Raw genomic sequence first — 22,390 nt, 5'->3', positions numbered from 1 at the left:
ATCACCTCAATTTGAAGATCAGATATGGAAAAGTAAAGAAGCCGCAAACATGTTTTAAATCAAACTTCCATCTCCAGTGTTAGCCTTTCAAACACCTTTAAATGGACTGACTTGGGGTACGTAGTCAAGAAACTGACTCCCATCCTACCATATATCTATGAAAACTCCACCAACTTCAGTTGTTACACCCTGGATCCGCACTGACTTAAAGAACCCAAATTTAGCACTTGATTGTATTCACTTATTCTGCTGAATGCTGCCCTGAAAGAGGATCCACTTGGATGCAATTAAGTTTTCATTTTACTGAAAAAAATATTAGTAGCGCTGAAAATAAATAAACAAAATAAAATTAACATCAGTTGCAGACACTCTGCATCTCTCTATATTCTATTTTCTCAGCCCTGTTAATTTTCAGAAGAACCGCTCCACACTCCAATTTAAAAGTGTCACTTTAGACTCATACATCTTGAGCTGAAATAAGATTTGGCTATAAATGTTTAAGATGTGAAGCTCTAAATGAAAAGGAAGAATCCACTTTTAAAAGCCTGTAAGGCAAATGAGTGCTTGAAAATTAAGCATGAATTAATCATCTACTTCAAGACATCTGTTTCCCTTAAAAATGGGCTTCCTTAAGACTATTATTCCTTAAAACAGGATCACATAAATACTGTCTACTGACAAACTTAAGTCTATATCCAGATGTACTTAAATTAACCATCCAACTAATGCCATTGCAGAATATTGCATGGATCAGGAACAACTGAGCTTCAGGGAAATAACTGTGACACAAAGGTGATAGAGCAGATCTAATTTGGTGCTTTATCTCCAGCCCTGGTCATACCAGGGAAATAAAGTCCCATGCAATGCTGCATGAGTGTTTTGTCTAAGCTGGGGGGACTTCCCTCCTGAAACCATTTGCTCTCTTGTACCACTGCACAGTGGAAGTGGGAACCAGCAAGGTGCCCTTGACCATCTGTGGCACAGCCTCCAGGATGTGTGTCACACCGCTCAGGGAGTACAAAGATGTTCCAGAGCCCTGCACTGACCCAATGGTTTGGGATATTGGACACCAGAGTTCCCCCTCATGACGTCATTTTGTACAAGGCCATGTTCCTTCCATGCCAGGATTAGATCTTACTGTTTTGAGTATGAAGTAACTATTATCACATCATTACAAAGTCTGAAATGGAAGTTCATACCACTTTTAAATGTGCCCACCAGGAAAAACAGGATCTGTCTTTATTTTCAAGTGCTTAGCAAAGCAACTTGTACAAATTTAGTCAATTCAGAATCTCAAGCTCTCTTTAGACCATTTTCACCATTCCTTACCCCTGTGTCTTTGCTGTACATGCATACACATTTAAAGCAAAGCAGCAAAGGCAGGCATTCCATCAACATAATCCACTTGCACAAGAGGCTGACCATATTCCTCAGGCTGGATCTGGACCCTACTAATACTATTATGGCTGCAGCAGTGATTGAGTCAAGTTATATGTGAAGACAAGTCTCTGCTGCAAAGGGTTTACATATTAAAAACCCAGCTGTTCCTTAAGCAGAGGACTAATAAAGCCACTACAATAGCTGTAGCTGCCTACCTTCCCTCCCTCCCCTTCCATGATGCCTTCTTATACATACAAACACATATGTGTACATCTGATATGAAATTATTTGCAAACAGACAGCAAAAGAAGGCAAGGTAATTCAGTTGTAAGCTGTACCTGGACTGCAAATTCTCCCAATTGGTCCACAGCCATACCACATACTAAATCCACACACTAAAGAACACATTTCAACTCCCATGTTTCTTTACAATGGAAAAAAAAAAAACCCAAAACAAAACAACCCATGCTCAACCAGGCCAATTCAAGCACTGCCCACTTTCATTTATTTCTGTCACAATCAACACGGGACTTTAAAAGATAATCTGATAGAAATTCAATTTATTTCTCCTTCTGCATGTCTGAGTAGATCTGTAATCGGCGTAATCACTTTGCCACACTGTCTCATACGTGTGGATTGAGGGTCTGGGACATTGTTTTTTCTGTTGCAAATAAGAACTGCATTAAAATCTTATCAAACCAAATCCAAATGAGCACCAGTCCAAGAATAAAACTGAACCAACATGCTTCTGGGGAAAATTCTGGCTGTTCTTCCTACAGCTTTCACTTTTTCAAAATGAAATGTTTTATTCTTTTACAACTTAATCTTATTTAAGATGAGAATGGGAAACTAACAAAGAAAGCTCTCTGATCAAAACATGTTAGGATACAAAATATGTTTCTTACTAGGAGGACTTATGTCCTGTACAGGATTTGCAGATCCTGTAAGCAGTAAAGCTTGCATAGATGCCTGTTCAGAGTGAGATCAGAAAGAGAAACTCAAGGATGAAGTAGGTGCCTCAGCCAAGGGATCTGACCTGCCATTTGAGCCCCCGGTCTGCCTCAAGCCAGGCTCTGGCACGCAGCAGGGCCTGGGACATAAGGATACCTCCTCAGCTGCTGGTGCGCCCCCTGCGTGCCCCACTTTCCCTCCATCACCCACAGTGTGCCCCAGAGCCATGGGCACACTCAGGGAAGAAAGTGCCCAGAGGTGCTGTTATGGGTTTGGTTTGTTGTTTGTTTGGGGTTTTTTTTTTAAACTATGTTGGAAAATCTGAGGCTTCTCTGGACACCAGTAATGCCACCTCGAGCACTGGGCGGCTTTGCCATCCTCTCAGAGCTGTACAGGCAGACTTTACAAAACGTGATCTTGAAAATACAGAATTAAAATGTTACTCCTGAACAATGAAAGTGATTTACCACCTCATCCGATCAACGATATCAGTAACATCACACCACCTCAGCACTGCTGAAATGCAAAGTAAAACAAATGCTTTAAAAAAACACTGTTCAATATATTTACTTCTGTTTCTCACACGTTCTAATGCCTGAAGTGAACACCTTTCTCGTCCCATTGTCCACACATAAATCACTCCTCTGGCTACTGCTTCACTTCTTGTTTGATACACCAGTGGTGAATCTGGCTGGGCAATAAACACCTCCTCTGCCTGTCAGGATTAATAGAAAAACAGAAAAACTTCTTATCAGATCTTTTCACCTCTTTGCAATGTGTTTCTATCAGAACATAGGCTCCTTTGCCAAGAGTGAAGCATGTGAAATTGGATCCCTAACACTAGGAGTATTTTGTACTGCTCTTAAAAGCAGGGACAATAGATATTCTGGTAAACAATCATACCTAGTTAACTAACTAGAGACTCGTTTTGCTTTTGAATTAAAAAATACAATTTCTTAAAAAGTAATATTGCAGTCTTATCTTTGGTGCTATTAACTGTTCTCTGCAAATTCTTGAACAGATTACTTTATGCATTCTTTCATAAAATAGAAAAGTAATTTAGGCCTCCTAACCCAGGATGTGAACCACTAGCCTTTACAAGATGAAAACAATTGCTTATTCCCCTCTTCTGATTTTTCCTCCTAGGCAATAAATGCATGCATTAGATGAGAAAGGGTAAAAACACCTTCAGCATTCATAACATATTCTTACTTTTAAAAATATTTGGCAAGACATACTAGAATAGTACGGACCCTTAGTGAAGAAAACAAACTGTTTCTTCCAGCTAATTTATACTTACATGCAGTTAGGATGGAAGACAGCTTGAAAAGGAAGCTTTAGAGGAAAATAATCAATTTTCAATTGCTATTGAAGGTACAGGAAACAAAATACCACAGAAGTTAGGAATCTGTTAAAAATTTGCTTGTTTTTTTTCTTTGAAGAGAAAGAATTTGAACTGAATAACTTTTTTTGGTTTTGTGTTCTGTTACTACACAACCGAGCTTCTGAAATATAAGTATGAAATAATCTAAAGAGTTATCATTTGCATCATTCTCTGTGCACTGGCTTTTCATTTTCATAAAGGTCATTTACTCTCTTGCAAAAGAGATAAGTATCACCCCCTTTCAGAAAATGCATAATCCTAACACAAAGTTCCCAACAGCACCATGCCATTCATGCAATTTATTTATAGCCCCCTCCTTCACTGTGCAAAAGAAATCTTGACCCTGACCATTTGATTGATTGTTTAGGAACAGACATACACAAAAAAACCTTTGTCATTATTTGCAAGAGTTCCCAGCAATCAATTATTCTGAGTTAGGGAAAATTAAAAAAAAAAAAAAATTGCCATGAAAACCTATTTAAACCAACAGGCACAACTAGGAATAAAATAACTGGCTGAGGGACACATCACAATAGTTAATTTTTGAATTTTCAACTGTTCAGATAGTTGCATAGGGCTGAAATAAAACTAATATCTACCAATACTTAAATGAGTAAATGAGATAAATTTTACCTAAGAGACTGTTATAAAAATTAGGCAAAAAGTAATGAAAGTAACTTTAAAAAATTAAGAAAATACTTATTTAGAAAGAATTAAAGGAGGGTAATGTAATTAAAACAACAAAAAAAATGGGATTAAAGGAACTACATTTACTGGACATCTTGTTTTTTATGAATTATAACAGTTCAGTCCACAGAGGTAAGAGTGATGATGACAATGTGTGTTTAGTCTTCCATAAAGCACTTAATCAGATGCTTCATGATGTTTTCATCAAGAGACTTGAATGATACGTGATCATTATGACACTTGCTAGAATAGCACAATGCTGGTTAGCAGCTGGACCTCCAAATGAAGCTACAGACAGTGAATGGGTGGTGAGCAAAAGCATTTGTGTTGGTGTCCTGTAAGACTTAGACATTGGCCCTGTGCTATATCAATGACCTGAAAAAAAAAATGTGTTAAATTGGCAATGATTAAGGTTTGCAGAAGATACAAAAATTTGAGGAATGCAAAATAATAAACAGCACATTTCTGAGCTGGAGAGAAAGGTAAGATGGTAGCAAGGAAAAACACTATATACATCTCAATGTATCTCAGAGGGAGAAAAATGCAAATTGTATTTACAAAATTAGAACTCCACCCTCTAAAGTATTAAAAAAAAAAGTAGTTGGGAGACATGACAGATACTCACTGAACAGATGCTTCAATATTGCAGCCGAAAAGAATAAATACCCTCGCATTATAAATATAAACACAATCTGGTACAAATCATGTTATCTCCGTGCTTTCCATTGACATAACTGGCCTGACATGCTGCAACTGATCCTGGTGCCTACAGTTCTTGAATAATGCTGGAAACTTTATGACCTTCACAGGAGACCTCCAGGAATGAATTAAATATTTTAAAGAGAGAGACTTCAGGGGTTTGATCTATGTGGGAAGTGACTACATGTTTAGTAGAAGTCCAGAAGGCTGTGACTTCATGTTTATGAGACAGAAACTTGCGTGGTAAGAGCCCTTTCAAGTGAGCAGTCAGATAAAACAGAATTTCATGCTGGGAAGTGAAGCTAGACAAACATCAACCAGAAATATTTGGTTTTAAGCACTGAGAGTAATCAGTGTTAGAATAAGTTGAAGTCTGCAACATATTCTGCACCCAAAAAAGGCTTCACTAGATGGATTTTCAAAAAGCTGCAGCTTTGTTCATACACAGTTTAATTAATTTTGGGACAGAACTGAAAAATGAATGGCCTTATCAATGTCTGAATTGCGGACTGCTGGTCTGTTCTAGCCATATATCTAAAAATCCTGGCTCTATATCATGCTGTTTGTAATCTATGTACCAGATGCTCACAGAAGTTTGAAGACTGAAACGAGTTCAGCTACAGTGGCCCTTCATTTTATTATCCAACACACAAGACTACTGAAGCAAGCATTCTTAGTTTTCCAAAACTGTACCATTCCTACTGTTATTCAGCATCACGTTTCAGCATCACTGTATAAAGCATATTACCTCCGGTTAGACTTTCTTTGACGCTGCAATAATTTCTGCAGCACAAATTCACAGTGAGATAAACCGCTTTCTATCATTTAGAGAGTATCACTACAACTATGTCACATCACACCAGTTCTGGGCTCATATTACTAATATCCACCAGTGAGACCACATCGTCCTCCAGATATAGGAAGATCAGGGGGTTTCAGATGTGCCAGCCATCTTCATGATGGGAACATTACCACCGGAGCAGCTGGATTGGGAGCATGCTTCTAGGCTCATAAAAGCATCCCAACGAGGCTGATGTTTCCTTCTGGAAATTGGCAGTTACAGAATTAGCCTGATCCCCGGACCATCGTGCGGCACTCAGCGAGCCCGGCCTCAGCATCAGTTTGCCCGTGCATGCTCACACAGCTGCTTTCTGGTGCACACACAGCAGCAGCAATTCCCAGAGGCATGCATGGACCAAGTATGCCATATTTTCAAGTTTAATGTCCACGATCAGAATTTCACAGAAAAAGTGGGTGGTATTCAACCAAAACATGCTGCTCTAACATGCCAAAAAGTTTATATCTAATAAAGCAAATTTATCCCTAGTGTAACTCCCCTGCTGAGATCTCATAGTTATACCAGAGATGTGTTTGGCCCAGTACTTAGAAATGACATACGGCCTGCAACAGACTGGTATCATACACTAATTACAGTTCTCATCACCAAAGGAATGTACTTTTGTTTATATTCCTTCCATTCCATGAAAGAAAAATGAAGCTTACTCAGTTTAACTAGAAACTGAAGAAATAATAGAAATCTTGAATAGATACAAAATCCATTGGAAATGAGAATACAACCTGGCACAGAAAGCAGTACATCTCCTTTAAAATAATGGGCTTACACACCAAGTGACTTCACTGAAGAGTAACGTCTGCCCATCTCCAATTTATCTTCACCTCCTACTTAGCACACAAAAAAGTACTAGCTTATAGTTTACCAGATAAATGATGTCTTTAACTTTCTGTTCCATCTTTTGTCCTTGCCCTACATTACTATTTGTAAATTCCAGATTCAGAAGCAACATGGACAGCTTTAAACAAAGGATAAATTGTTATTTATAAACACTCATCTGGAAAAGAAACAGAAATTTAACTTGATGTTTCAAGCATATTTGACATCTGCTTATAGAACAGTTCCTAATTCTGTGAAGACCTTGATGAGACACAACAGTAAGCACAGGAATAGCCTGATTGGCTTTGGGGATTAGACATGCTTTCTGACCTGGTATACAAAGAGAAACAGGGCTGCACTTGGACGGGACCCTACGCCAGCTGGCAGGAAAACAGAAGGTAGGTCAGTCCTGGGGAGAATTCTTCACCTGCCTATTCTGCAAGGTTAATATGGATCCTGCTCCTCTGGATCTCAAGCTCTTCCTTCTAGAGTCTGCATGCTCTCCATTTCTAGTAAATTAAGAGAGAGATGGTCTAATGGTTATCTCATAAAGACACCTGGTGCACATGCTTTAATACAAATTACTATATTTAATCCAAATGTATTTCATGCACAAAACAATACCATTGACTTTTTAGTACTTTATGTTTCCTACTAATCTTTTTTTCTTTTATAATTATGAACATAAAAGCAAGAGCTAATGTCTCTGACTTTGGCTTAGATCTCTCTCCGATTCAAACATTTTATACAGAATGCTTGTTTCCAATATTCAAAATACTTTATCACATCATCAAACTTCTCTGATGCAGGCTGATAACGCAGGTATCTTTATGCTCCTATACTCATCACTTGTGATTTCATGCATTCTTCATGCATTGAAGACATAGATTTAAAGACCAAATCCATTTCTGAATACAACCTATCAAAATTAAAGTTCTGAAAACTTCTCTCTTGTAATATCAGCTCTGCAAACAGACATAATAATAGTTTTTCTTATCAGTTTTCCATGTCCAAGCCTACGAACTGCCCTACAGATTACCCAAGAACAGAAATTAATGGCAGTTGACGTAAGCACTCTCTGCCTTCTCACCTGTGCTAGATCACAAGACCTCTGAACATCTTGAATACTCCAACTCAAGTTCTTCAAGGCTCAGAGTATTCCCACACTGAGAAGTTAGAAGGTTTTGGCACACCCCAATGCTACACCCCCAAAAAGAAACTTGCGCCAGCAAAATATAATTTGAATATGAGTGAAACAGAAAAAACAACACTAAGCCCAGTGAGACAGGAAAAACGACTGAGACAGATCTGTCTTCGGCTTGAGTCTATGCTATAGAAATCCTGCCCTGTATTCAGATTTCACTTTCACACAAAGATCTGTCCCCATCTGAATTAACTTCTAAATTAAGAGGAAAGCGTAAAAGATTAAGTCATGAGAGACCACTGTAATAATCTATTCTGACCTCCTGCGCACACCATACAATTTTTCTAAATTAATTCCAATTAAAGCTAGAAACAACCTTCAAGTCAAGATTAGTTTTGTTCGTTTCCTGTGATGGAGATTGTATTGTTTGCTTAATTACAAAGCACTTTTAATGGCAGTTATTTCTAAAGAATGCATAGGTTCTACTAATACAAATAAATAGATCCTGATGCAGTGTGTGAGCATCTGTGGCACGCAGCATTCCACAGAGCTGATCACAGCCTGTACACGTCCACTCCTTCACTTGGCAACAGTCTCTAAACTACCACAGCAGACAAACTACCAACAAGTCAGAAGTTGAAACTATCTCTCTTGGGAAGTACTGTCCCAAGTTCCGACACTCCAAGGCACAGAGGTTCTGAACTTCAGTGAAGTTAGAGATGGCTTCAGTCGCGTCTTCCAAATTGTATCATGAGTACTGAGATATAAATTCCAGTCCAAAGCTTAAGGGATTAATCCAGTATCTGGTTCTGTTCCTCCACGGAAAAATGCTTTTTTATTTAGAAAACACCCTGTTCTCTCCCAGGAGATCAAAACAGCAGCCAGTTACATCTGCTAGGTCCTTAATGGAGCAAAATGAGAATATGCAGGCAGTTAGACATACTCAATAAACATGGCTTCCTATCCAGAAAAGAGAAAGAGCTCAGCTGCAGATTTCTAGCTAAGAACCATTTACCATCATGTGAAATGATGGAATTTTTCCCTTTCTAATACCATATTGCGTGCTTATGCCAAGACAGATGCCTGCAATCACTAAGTACTGTTAACTTAATCATAATTGTGTTTGCTACAGTTTCAGTAATCATGTCACCAAGTGCTTAAAAATCTATTTTAATGATGTTTTCAAGAATAATAATACTCTGCATTCCAAAAGAAAGAGGTAAGAGGTACGTCTTTTACAAATAAGAAAAAACTTACAGCAAAGGCAAAGAATATCTTAAAACCAAAATAAAGCTATGTTGCTCCCTACAGGGAAGCTCCAGGTGTTTGAGATTACTCACTCAATTCACTTTCAGCATTCATAGAAAAAGATGAAGGACAGTCAAAATAGTTACTGTACCATGTCAGCTTTAAACATTACACTGACTGTCAACAATTTAGCAATAAAATTACAAATATACAGAAACAGATCTGCTACTGTACGGAAGCTACACACACAACCAATAACAAAAATACCTAACAAAATATGCAGAAATTAAGTGTTTTCCATTCATAAATGCAGAATTACTCCCACATTCCACTCTGTCCTGAAATGAGCACTCCACATGGTGACAAAAAGGAAGACAACCGTTATCATACTTGATAGAGTGAGCAGAAGACAAGTCTACACATTACTCACAAATTTAGACTGACCTTAATGCAACAAATTTTTTGCTATAGAATGATAGTTCATACATGGAAACATGTAAAATTAATATTAACCATTAAGTATAAGTCACAGTGAAAACAGTGATGCTAATGAAGGGTCTCATTCTGAGACTGCTGCTTGTTGGGCAGAATGAGTCCTAGTTCAGCAGTCTAACCCCAAGGACGTTACCAATAACAGAAAGCACTATGCTTAGCAGAATTTGCACGAAAGGCCAAAAGTGATCACTAAAAATGTTTTTCCAAACAGCAGGATGGGAAATCAGGAAAACAGAAATTGTATTCATTGCAATGTTAGGCTCTTGAGCACAGATGTGCTTGACATAAAAATGACATGCATTACAAATACAAAATGCTACAAATGCTTACTGCATGCAAATAGTCCCCAGACTATTTCACTTCATAATTCCTAAATCAAAATAATACATACATAAGGATGGAACATGGTTTCTATTTACATAAGCCTTGACAGGAAAGGGCACGTTAAATCATGACTGAATCACTAGCATGAAATTGCATTTCTAAATAATTTAAACCCTCAAAACAGTATTTCTTGCTAAAAATCCTTCATTTCAATGAAGTAGTTTGTAAACATTGAAGATGTACATTTATACAATCTACAGTCTCAGCAGGAAGTAAATTTCAGGCCTATCATCGCTACTGGATTCCAGCTGCAGAACAGAATCGTGTGTATACAACTGGTCCCTACAGCCGTAGTGCAAAGCAGCACATGCACCCTCTGGTATTCCTCGGCCCTCCATGTCCTCCCCAGGGAAGCCATTCAGGTACCTGGCTATGTATGAGCCTGTTGAATGCCTGTTGATAACGTGAGGAGATGCCAAAGGCTTGTTCCGAAGGACAACCCCTGCTATGCTACTTGTGTTAGAAGATTTCTGCTTGCTGGCAGCCTCTTGCCTCTCCTTGGCACGGCTGGCTATATTTCGCACCCTGCTCTGGCTTCTGGACGAGAGTTTTCTGACCAGCGCCTTCGGACAATCTTCATCAATCTGCCTGGAGTACAGTGTTTGATGGCTGTCCTCCTGGTCCAGGGACACCAGCTTCCTCAGCTGTTCTGTCAGAGCATCTGTAGAATGTGGTCTCATATTCTTCATAGCAGCAAGTTTCTTGTCTCTCATGCCTGATGAGATAAAGCTCTTACTTATGTATTGATACTTACTTTCAAAATTGCAGGAAATATCCTCTGATGTCAAGTCCCCGAGACTCTTGGATTTGCAAGGGCTAGTCTGCTTGATGGCTGAATGAGGTGGGAAAGCCAAAGCATTTTTGAGCACCGGTGAGTGTATCTTGAGCTGGGGTCTCTCAGAGGTACACGTTACATTTTTCAACTTGTCTGAATGCTGATGATACAAAAAGCCAACATTTTCACACACTGGAAAAGGGAGCTGACTCCCTGCAGTCCTGAATTTACCCGAGCAGTCCAAGGCAGCAGCACAGAGCTCAATAGTTGTGCTGCTCCCAGGGGTTCTCTCACCACCATGCCCAGTGTCCTGCTTTTGCCTCAGTTTCAAAGGGGAAGCCAACTGGCTCATGTCTTCCCTTTTGTACTCACACGCAGTTACCAAGAGATCTTGACAATCCTCATCTACTTCTACAAGACTGCTGCTTTCTGAATTTTCACCAGTGGGCAGGTCAACAAGTGTCTCCTCAAAGATGAAGCTATTGGAAGCAAAAGAACTGGCAGACTTGGGGGCTTCCCAGCTTGTTCCAGATTTTGTTCCACAATCCCTTTTGGGATTTGCATGTAGCAAAGAGAGAGGCAAAGGACAAGGAGAGCTAGGCAAGTTGTTTTCTATACTATTTAACTTTTTCTTGCAAACTAATTCACTGTGGGTCTTACATTCAGAAGCTGGTGTAAGGGTTGCTTCATGGATAATTGTGTACACAGAATACTCTGCAGTCTCAGGGCTGGAGAACACAGTAGTATCCGGAGTCAAGAATAAAGGGGATTTGACAGATTTTGTGGTAGTAAAGCTGTGCTTACAGGGACTGTTATGATCCGCAGTAAACATGTGTGGGTGTGTAGCCATCACACTGAAGGTCTGGCTGCTAGCGCTATGGAGGCTTGAGACTGCAGTAAGATTAGTTTGGTCATCTGTGACATCAAACTGTCCGATGAGAGCTGAGACAGCGCTATCCATCTCACTCTCATTCACTAAAGAAACTTCATCTATAAGGCGAGAAATGTCACTGTCTTGCATGGTTAAAGTGGAGTGCAAATCAGGAACATCGCAGCAAGTGGTAGAAGAAATATCTGTCAAAGAAAGAGGTGCTCCAGTGCTTTTCTCAATTATGTCATATTTGTGATTTTCCATCTCTACTTTTCGAGAAAGGGAAGCGCCCACAAGAGTTATTTTCTCCTCGGACCCTTTTGTGTCATCTTCCCTTTTATTGTCTGCATCGTTTTTGCCATTTGTTTTTTCTGTGGAAATTTCAAAATCAGAGTCCTGCATTAGAGGGACAGTTTCATCAGAAAGGTTATTTTCCTGATAGCCTATGAGGTGATTTGTTTCAGCCACACCACTTGCAAAAACTAAATTTTCAGGTTGCTTCTGGAGAGGTGGTACTGAAGAGTCAATTGTAGTCTCCTTCTGGTCACTCTTCTTAAATTGAGATGCCAAATTTGAAGTATTTGCTGTTTTCTCAGAACGTGTGAAAACAGATACTTTCAAGTTTGTTTCCTCCTCATTTGTATTGTCATCACTGTTGGCTAAATAAAATAAGAAACATATTAGTTGCATACAATATTGTATTCTCTTTATTAACAATTATTTTGCCCTTAGACAGACAAATGGAGAATGCAAAATTAGGTAGTTGTGACAGAATTTAATTATGGGGTTGTGCAGGTTTAGTACAAATTATCTGTGTGATATGAATAAATGGAAAAATACAACTGCAGGCACTTCATTGAAACTTCCTTTGAATGTCTATTACATCAAGCACGTGATGTAATATTTGTTGCAAATAATGTTAATGAGGTACCATATCGTAGCTTGCACATAGTATTACCTTCAGCTGTGTTCCTATTCAGATTTGTACTATAAAGAAGCATGGCAATAAAGACAGAACAGAACAGCTCTGTTAAAAACCGTAATATTTTGAAACAAGATGCATGCTTAAAAGAGCTGAGTAAAAAGCATCAAGTAGATGGATGAATTTTACATGTAGTTATTGTAAAATATTACAATTTAAGGATTTAATTTTTAATCTACAAGCATAATGCATTCACAAGAGCAAGATTTTGAATTCCATGAAAATACACATTAGATATTTCCTCCACCAAATCTTGTTATTTGTCTTTATATGCCAAATCCAAGTCCATGACTCATTCTTTTGGAGCTTTTAATTAAGCAGGGACTATAGAAGTAAGCTTGGCATGATATATACTGTTTCTAACAATTGCTAGAAATCAGGTACCCTAGGAAGGAACAAGAGAAGCCCTGATCATTACGTAACAGTGACTGAACACCCACCCCCCAGTACAGTAAGAGCTATTTTTAACAAACATGGCATTAAAGGCTGATCTCCAAAATCTGAAAGTTCCCCAAGCTTTCTAGTGCTCCCACATAAGGATGGAAGAGATGTACATTTCTTTGATTTGTAGATATATTTTTTTTCTATAAAGAGAAGGGGAGAAAATGGACAGCGCACTGTCCACTTGGTGTAATTCCAACTGAGACAGTAGAGATGTTCAGCCACAGTGTTTTAGCAAGAAAGATCTCTGTTGGACAGACAGCCTTTTCCATTCTTCACAGCATCCTGCAATAACGAACACTTCATCTGACTAGTATGTCCCCGAGGGTGAAGACAGCTCCCAGCCTGAAATATTTGGGCTGAACTTACTTTCTGAGAATACCCAAGCCTATGTCTGCATGTGCATGAGGCTGCGTTGTACCTTTTCTTACCATGATTCAAGGTAAGTGCTTCCACAAAAAATGGAGCCTGAGCTGCTTTTCTCTATGTCCACTACTAAGACACGGATGGCCCTGCAGCACAGAAGGGAGAAGGTCCCTTGGGGACAGACGAGGACTCCATCTGGAGTTTCATCTTCTTTCTGTCTCACTTCTTTCTGCCTAAGGTGGCCAGTGCTGCTCCATAAAGATTACAGAGCAAGGCCTACAGAAACTCCAACAGACAGGATCTAGTCCTCTCATAGTTAGAAGGGGCAGCGTTCATTCCCCATCACAACTTTTTAAGTCAGGGGCTTGCGTTTTCTGTAAAGGTTATTTTGCTATAAATGAATAACTGTGACCTCCAAACAGTGTGGCAGGTTCTTCTAAAAGAATTTTCTGTCTTTGTCTGTATCCTTACAGCATCCTTAAAAAGAAATATCTAAGAAATAATTACATCTGTTGCAAAGAATGGCTGAGCTGTATCATCTCACAGGCTTACCTAGAGGATCTCTCAATTTAAAATACAGCATTTCAGAGTTAGCTTCCTTTACTAGGAGTATCCTTTTCCCTGTTTATGCTTTCTTATCAGGATGGTAAAAAAAGAATTGGTTTGATTTTTCTTGCTGTTTCCCCTAACTAACTTCTTTTACAAGATGATGTCCACATTATCTGTTCCTTCAAAGCCTGTAATACGGGCAAGTAGAACAAAGGTAGCTTAACAACACATTCCCATGTGTGCCTGGTGGTTCTCCTATTTTAGGGTGGCTCCTGTAGCTGGTGGAAGCTGCTACTCCGCAGCTGAGAATATCCAGAGCTGAGCACCACTGCCATCACCCCCCCGGCCAAAAGACATTCTCTGTACGCTCTCTGCGTCTTACCAAAGACGACAGATGGTGCTTCTGGCTGTCCTGTGCCAACTAAGGAAGAGCCCTCAGGGACTAAGTGCAGAAACGCTGCGCTGTCAGAAGTCACCAGAAGCTGAGGATCTGGCTAGCCCTACGGTATCAGGGGGACAGCCTGTATGAGTGCACACGTTCTTCCCAAACAAACAAAAAACAGCCCCAAAAAGCAGCATAAACACCCTAGACTAGGGCAAGCTCCGGGTGGAGACAGCAAGTCTAATGAATTACAGCCATTGTATTCAAAGCTTCCTAGACTTATTTAAATATTCAAGTAAATCAAATATTAGGCAGGTCAAACACACTAACTTTGTTGTTGTCATGGGCATAACTGGATTTCAAAACCAGGACTATTATTGCTTGACGACACTTAGAAAAAAAGCTATTTTAAGAATTAAATTGTATTTTGTATCAATAAAATAAGACCAAAATTTTATCCTAACACATGCTTTCCATATGACCTAGATTACTTTCCATATAATCTAGGTTATATGGAAAGCATGTGTTAGGATTCATTTAGGAGAATAGTTCGATTAATTAGTTCGATTAATTTAGGACAATATCAAGACTGACGGATACAAAGTTTGACCTACTTTTACCCCTTTTACATCTATTTGAAAGTCTGCATTAGTCTTCACACACACTATTTCCAAAAACATATGCTGCATGCTGTTCTTCCTCCTTGAAAACGGACAGAGGAAACCCACCGTGCCAGTACTTCTATTTCTATAAGTGAAGGGACAGTAGCAAACCAGAAATAGATGAGGCACAATTGAAGGCTGGTTCTTCAATTACAAAAAGAAATTTGGCAAGTGTCCTTTTAGGAGCACTTCTAGAAATTATTGTAATTCATTTGCCTAGTTTGCAGAGTAGACAGCTTTCCAGGGTGTCACTTATCAAAGATTTAAGTAGCTATTAAAATACTACAATCTTAAGCATGTATAATTTTGCCCAGTAACTCTTATTTGAGTTAAGAAAACTACTTGCAGAGACTACGGAACTAAGCCTTTTAATAGACTATTTCAATTTACTACATCAAAAGTAATTTTGGAAGCATCTTACCGGATGCATTTTCTTTTCCTTTGGCATCTTGGGTGGTTTCATCTTCTGGGCATGGCAGTCCGACAAGAAGATATTTGTCCACAGGCATAGAAGCAGGACGTGCTTGCAAACTCCGGCTTGTACGCCTTACAACTCCTTCTTTGTCTTTCAAGTCTACTGGTTCAGATGTGCTGTCTTTAATCTCAGTAGCTTCCAGAAAACCCATTTTACTTTTCTTTCTACCTTTTGCTGGTGCACTGGCTGTGCGCCGGAGAATTCGATCACCAATAGATCGCTTCCGTACATAGTGCCCACTGGTTTCAGCAGAATTGTGCTTAGAGTTCTTGTTAAACAACCCTCTGAGTCCTATCAGCTGCTTATTCTGAAAGGATAAGAATAACCACAGTTTCGAGTGAGTTCATACTATTATATAATGAGCACAATGAAAAGGGCTGCTTTTGGAGTATTTATGAATGATGAAGAAAAAATTCAAAATGCAGCAAAGCAAAAATTCACACCAAGCAATTCACATCTACTCTGACCAAGGAACTATCAGCATAGATCTCCATGAATTCATGCATGTCTGTATTTCTCCTCATTAGGATGGCAGCTTGCCACAATTACAAGAGAGGTTTACTCAAAGTCTCCTAATCAGAGATGACAAGACTGTAAGTAGCGTACCGTAGTGACAGGCTACACATTAACTTGGAGTTTTATGCACGGGCTTCATCAAAGCAATATTCAAATGTTTCAGAGTCTGAATGAAGAATGATGTAAGTTTGGTAGTTGCAGATCATGCGATTAGGAACCATTTGAAAAATCTGTGCCCAGCAAGTGCAAAGTGCATGCTAATGAAGTCTACCTTTGTGGCTCCTAGAAAGTGCAATATTGTGTAACTGGGATTGAGGATTAAAGGGCTCCACTGAAAGGCAAAAAAATGCAAATACATTTGGCTAATGTTTTCAAGACTGTGATACAAGCAAATAAGGTAATAGTACATCAGCTGTAAATATAACCCCTCTACAGCAAAAAATTTAAAACTATTTATTAGTCTAATGTCAGTCTCTCTCAAACTTGACCAGATATCCTCACTTACAAGGATGCAAGTGTGCACTCAGCCTTTGTTTCTACATTAGAAGTGATAATATAGCCCATCATTAAGGCAAGCAGTAGATGAATAGACTAAGCGATACAGAGATCAAATCTCAATGTGTCTCTCCCCCCTCTCCTCCCTTCTTTTGTCTTCCCTATGAAGCTACTCTTTACTATTTTTCTTGGGTATTTTTCTTCTTTGAAGAGCACATGAGCCAAGAACAATAGCCAAACAGGCCCCCCATCACAAAAACCGTATGTGATTTCACACACGTACTCAGATGTGTATAGATCTAGGTATCTACTGCAGATGCATTCCTATCTGTTTACTACTGCTTTTCTTTTTACACTGATTTAGGAGTAACGAAGTCTACCTTGAATACTAGAAGTTTCTCTTTGTGCACAGAAGACGCACAGATCTGGTATGGTCAGTGCCATTCCCTCCACCACCTTGCTGCTGTCCTCCCTGGCAGGAGAAACACTTGCAGAGACAAGAGCAGATGAGAACATTGAAACACTGGTCCCTGGGCTGAGACAAGGATGCCAAGAATGAGACAGACATCTAAGTGGTTTACAGAGCCATGATTAGATCGTTCGGTGATCTAATGGGATCAGTGAGGATAAAGGTAGTGGAGTTCAGTGAGGATCTGGACTATATCACATGTCAGCCCCGAGGCCTTGTCTATGTTATTTTCTATCTCTGTTCCACTGAGCTTTCCTTGGGTGCTCGCAGAGCTGTGGGCTTACATATCTAACATGACATTTTCTCTGCAGCCACTCTCAGAAAGGAGAAACACTAAGGGCTTTTCAACCTATACCCTTCATAAAGGTGGGTTTTTTTTGCTTGTGGTTTTTGTGTGCTTTTTTTTTTTAATCACTACAAAGGTCTATTTTATTTTAGCATTCTGTTGAATAAGGCCTTAGTTTCTTTGTGCTAGCTATCTACAATGACCTCTTGTAGACGGTTCATAAATGCAGCTGAAGCAGAAATGCAGAGAAAAAGCACTGTGCTTTTACTTTCATTTTTAAAGTGTTTTAAAATTAGTAATCTTGCAGAAAAGCAAGATGTATGCACTAAAACCTAAAAGATTTAAAGCTTAAATTAGCTGCTAAAAATAGCTTGGCAAATACCATGCTCTGCTGCAGTTACAGTTCTCAACATTTACTTTAAAATAAAATTAAACACACTGAAGAAATGTACTTACTGTATCTAGATGTGATAATTATTAGGTGCTAACAGTAAGAACATTCATAAGTACATGCACGCTAAGACTGGAGTAGTACGTTATGCTTTTCTTGCTGATCACCTGCAAGGAACCTCCCTCACACTATGAGCTACGTCCCTCTGCTTCCTGAGCACTCTGGCAGGGCGTGCCTGGGCTGTTACTGGGGTGCCTCAGCTGGAGAGAGCCAAGTGTTTTACTGGACACGGGTGTGCTGTGAGCGGGTGCCCTGGCTCAGTGCTCCTCAGAGAAAACACTCTGAATAAGGAATTGCAGTTTGCTTCCTTGAGCATGCCTTAGCAGTATATGTAGATACCTATACCGATACGAGCATAAATGAAGACATCAAGTTGAGGGCAACAGAGAATTCGACGTTGTGCTTTTTCATTGCTGTATGATCTGAATAATTTGTTTAAACTTTATTACTGATTAGTGCCAGAGAGAGCTAGGTACTACTAATCCAGTGTACAAAATGCCATGAACCTAAGCTGTAAGAATCATTTAGAAACCTCACAAATCCTGTGAGGCTCTGTGGTATATTTAAATATATATATTTAAAATATATATATTTTATCAGAAGAATTCAAACAACAAAAAAAGTCACAAAAGATGTACATTTCCAGATATACCTACCTTTCCATAGATCTCATTAATGGTTATATGAACAAATATGGACGCTTCTGTCAGTCCTTCTAAATACACATGACGATAGCCTAGTAAAACAAAAGTATTGCACCACAAATAATCCACAGTTTGCATTTTATGCACAACTGGCAATGACTGTCTATAAAACTGAAATATATAAGGTAAGCCACATTATGCCTTTAGTAAAACTTCTTATGTTCTCACAGGTTTTCCAAGCCCCCCAGTACAAATTGCCTCCAAGTTACAAATAAGACACCAGCAGTAAATTTCTAAAAGCACAGACACCCAAAGTCCTTCAAGTAATACTGAATATACCACCAGGAGAATTGTCCAAGCTCATGTATGAAGTCTCAGAGGTATAAGCATATTTCTTTTGCTGATAACCTCATCTTAAACTTTAAGTTCAAAGGTGTTTGTTCTTCAGCTAGATTCTTAAGTCAAGGAGAACAAGTGGGACTAACCAGGCACAAGACTGCTAAAGGCCAGAGTTCTTTGTCCAACAAAGTCTCGCCCAATAGGGTCATGGTCCCAAACAAGAAATCGCACCAAAGCTATTTCGGGCATGTGGATGGTAAAAGTGAGTGTTTCCTCCCAAACAGGATTAAACCCTGTAAAACAAACAGAACAGAAATTCTGTGAAACAAGTCCATAGCAAGCGCTAGACTCAATTTTCATGATGCATAGATAGCAAGAGGCATAAGAAACAGGCAGACTAAATACACAAATGAATACTCATTGCTCATCTAGATCTAGGCGCTCTCAATCTCCATTATGTAAGTAATGTAAAGTGAGAGATCTGTCTCTTGGACTGCTTTTACAAACAAAATGGCTCTGGTTGGGTAGCTGGAAAGGATTACCAAGGCAAGCTGTTGTTTTGCAGAACTATGGTACGCTAAAGATAGACCAAAACCAACTAAACTACCTTTTCCCCGCATGGCTTTGCAACTGCCTTTGAGAACTGATGGCCACTTCTCCTGCTGCAACAGGCTATTACACTGTTATTCATCTCCTTCCTATGAAGGACGTGATCTGTTTTCATTGCATTCGAAGTTATACATGTATTTTATATACATTAAATATATATATACACATATTTGGAACTTCTGCATAAAGGAGATTTAAGAACAACCCAGGAAAATGATATTGTGGTGAACAGTTCTTGTCCTTCACCTCTAGCTTGTCTGTCCCCCCACACCAGAAATTCTGTCTAGAAAGCAGAATTGGTTAAAATATGAACATTTGATTTCATCAGGTAAGAAGCTTTGCAATTTATAAGTAATAATAGACACTGAATCATTTATAATTACTTAACGTTTTACTCTAAGAAAAGGAAATCAGCTAGATTATCTTACCATTGTCGTCAACCACCCTGGTCTGATCTTTACAGCAGTCAACAGGTAACCCAATAATTTCCACCTCAACAAAGGGATCTATTATCTATTTTTTAAAAACAAAGTATTTTAAAAGCAAGCCAATCATACAAGTGATGTTCAATTTTTAAAACAAATCACGCAGAGACTTAATTTAAATTCATATGAGAATCCAAAACCCTTTGATTCACATGAATTTTCAAACAGCACAATCATGGGAAATGGCTTCATGGAGTATAAGTTGATGTATGGTTTCTAGTCTCAAGAGCTATGGCCAGCTATGATTAATTGTAAAAAAAGTGAAGTGTCACCCTCAAAACAGAAAACAAATCAGTTCCTGAACATCATGTGTAGGACACAGACTCTCTGGGAAAACATAATATTTAGTGACCAAAAGCCTGACAATAGCTGAAATTTATTGGTGTATTTAAAGGAAGGATGAAGTTTCTTTGAGTCGCATGCTGACATGTCACTCCAGGACCTCTCATGGAAGCATTTGCTGGTATCAGAGTATCTTACCTCTCCTCTGTCTCCTAACATTGAGTCAGGAGGCTTAGGTAGCTGCTGTCCACTAATGATTTTCAGAATAAGCTGCTTTTTAGGACTGGCAGGGAGTGGATCAGCAGAGTAGGGGTTGAATGTGCCTAAAAGATGGCAAGGAATACGAAGTGTAAGGAAAAAGATACATAGAATAAGTATCACCCCCCAAGATGCATACATATAGCCAAAATTCAGTCATAAGCAAGTAACTTAGAGAGTATGAAGCAGCTGTTAATGAATTTTAAAATTCTATTCCACTTTCTTACAACCTTTACTGAGCAGCCCTCATTTACACAATTACAAGACGTAGAGGGGTCCTTTCTTAGTCGGGTTTTGCAAGATTAAGACTCCCTTGGAAAAAAAAACCAAACCAAAACAATAAATCTTTCTTCTGTAAAGTAGCAGCTTCAAAAAAACCTCAATAGTTATAGCTCAGTTCAGCACTCTGATCATGTTTCTTGCACAGCTGCCCAAATGTTGACGTGAAGCAGCAACTAGTAAGCTGCTTCCCGCAGCAGCAGCGCCTGCTTCAAGTACCCACACTCCCTCTACCATTTCTCAAGTAACTTTCAGTCAATGCCACTGCTTCTAATGGTCACATTAAGAAAATAACTTAGAGATATAGGGGCACAATCAGACCTCAAGTCCTCAAAATATGGAAGGATTGTCATTGCATAACACTGAAAAACACTGGCTCCTGTTCTAACAGCATTTTGAGGACTGAACCAATTCCTTTTAAAGGGAACACAATTCCACTGACTTGCTTGAGAGCTGGACCAAGTCCTGGATATTTGATCTTGGGCACCACGGCGTACCGTGTTCTTCTTGCTTGCAGTTGGCTATGCTAGGACGCCCTGTTCTTTTTTTAGACACATATTAAGATGGAGTCCTCAAAATATATCTATAGCAACAGCAAGAGATTGTATGCTGGTACTTACACAGTCTGAGAGTTAAACACCATTTTTTGAGGATAAAGAAAAAAGAATTCTGAAGTAAAATAAGCTTATGAATTTATGGAAATATGAAAGATTCTACATATGTTCTTATTTTTCTTTCTTGCGTCTTGGAAGCTTCACCATAAAGACATTTTCTGAAAAGCTTGACATTTACAGTTAATAAATGTATAGTGAGACATTACCTTTGCACATCTGCTGAGGTTTGAGGACATAACCACAGTTGCCATTTACCCTAAATTTTGCATCATTTAATTGCATCACACGTCCCTCAGATTGGTAGTTTAGTGCCACTGTTGAAAGAGAAGACTCAGGTGTAAGATATTTACTTAGCACATATCCAAGAAGTGGGAAGTAAGTTATTCATGCAACACTTACCTAACTGGCAACCGACATTCCAGTAAGGTAAAGGATTGAAATTGCTGGAGTCAATCCGATAGGCTGATGGATAGACCCTTGTAAGCTGTTTCTGATTGTAAAGCATAAACTGTTCGGCCTTTTGCTGCACTGCTTGGTGGGCTCTTGTTTCACTGAATGATAGCACATTCCCTGTTGATCCTGTGTGTATCGTTAACCAACAAACAAATTACAAAGCAATCCCAGGAGAAAGGGGGCTGAACTCAGACCTCAGCTGCACTGGTATTAATCAAGGGGAACATTAGATTTAGTCCAAAGTTACACTGATAAGTTGTCTTGTCACATGCAAATCATGTACACTGCGTAACTGAAGGGCACCAGTTTCCCCTTCCAGGGGATGGTCTTTTCTTCTACCCTCAAGTTTCCAGACTTACAAGGAAAGCCAAGCAAGAACTTATGCAAATTGCTAGGACCTTTTCTCCTGCAGAACCCCAGACACGATTGCTATAAAGAATCTACAGAGAAATCTACTAATGGCAGCATGATCAAAACTATCTTACTGAAGAGCTTACAGCCGGGGGAAAGATGGGCCCAGCAGGGTTGTGATTTTGCTCTTCTCCTTGTAACACATGGAGCTGCACTCAACCCATTTCTCTCTCACAGAGGTTTCTGCAAACTCATCCTTTCTCTAAATAATCCAAGCAATCTTTTTTTAACTCATAAGTTTTCTCTCTGATC

General features: G+C 39.1%; 1 protein-coding gene across 4 annotated transcripts in view; it reads right to left on the bottom strand.

Moving 5' to 3' along the window:
* Nucleotides 1–9,073: 9,073 nt before the first annotated feature.
* PLCH1 (phospholipase C eta 1) overlaps nt 9,074–22,390 on the bottom strand; it is an 85,465-nt gene continuing 72,148 nt past the window's right edge. For all 4 annotated transcript variants that reach the window (XM_074592169.1, XM_074592171.1, XM_074592170.1 and 1 more), the window contains 9 exons: nt 21,674–21,853; nt 21,481–21,588; nt 20,322–20,446; nt 19,785–19,869; nt 18,894–19,040; nt 18,421–18,500; nt 16,335–16,394; nt 15,494–15,854; nt 9,074–12,349 (listed from right to left, as the gene is read on the bottom strand). In XM_074592169.1, the coding sequence (XP_074448270.1) occupies nt 10,239–12,349; nt 15,494–15,854; nt 16,335–16,394; nt 18,421–18,500; nt 18,894–19,040; nt 19,785–19,869; nt 20,322–20,446; nt 21,481–21,588; nt 21,674–21,853 (3,257 nt within the window). In that variant the 3' untranslated portion in view covers nt 9,074–10,238. The remainder of the gene's footprint in view (nt 12,350–15,493; nt 15,855–16,334; nt 16,395–18,420; nt 18,501–18,893; nt 19,041–19,784; nt 19,870–20,321; nt 20,447–21,480; nt 21,589–21,673; nt 21,854–22,390) is intronic.

The sequence above is a fragment of the Larus michahellis genome, chromosome 6, assembly GCF_964199755.1.
Source record: "Larus michahellis chromosome 6, bLarMic1.1, whole genome shotgun sequence".
In the NCBI taxonomy this organism is placed as follows: domain Eukaryota; kingdom Metazoa; phylum Chordata; class Aves; order Charadriiformes; family Laridae; genus Larus; species Larus michahellis.
Note: the sequence above shows the minus strand (reverse complement) of the source record. Positions and strands in the feature narration are given on the sequence as shown.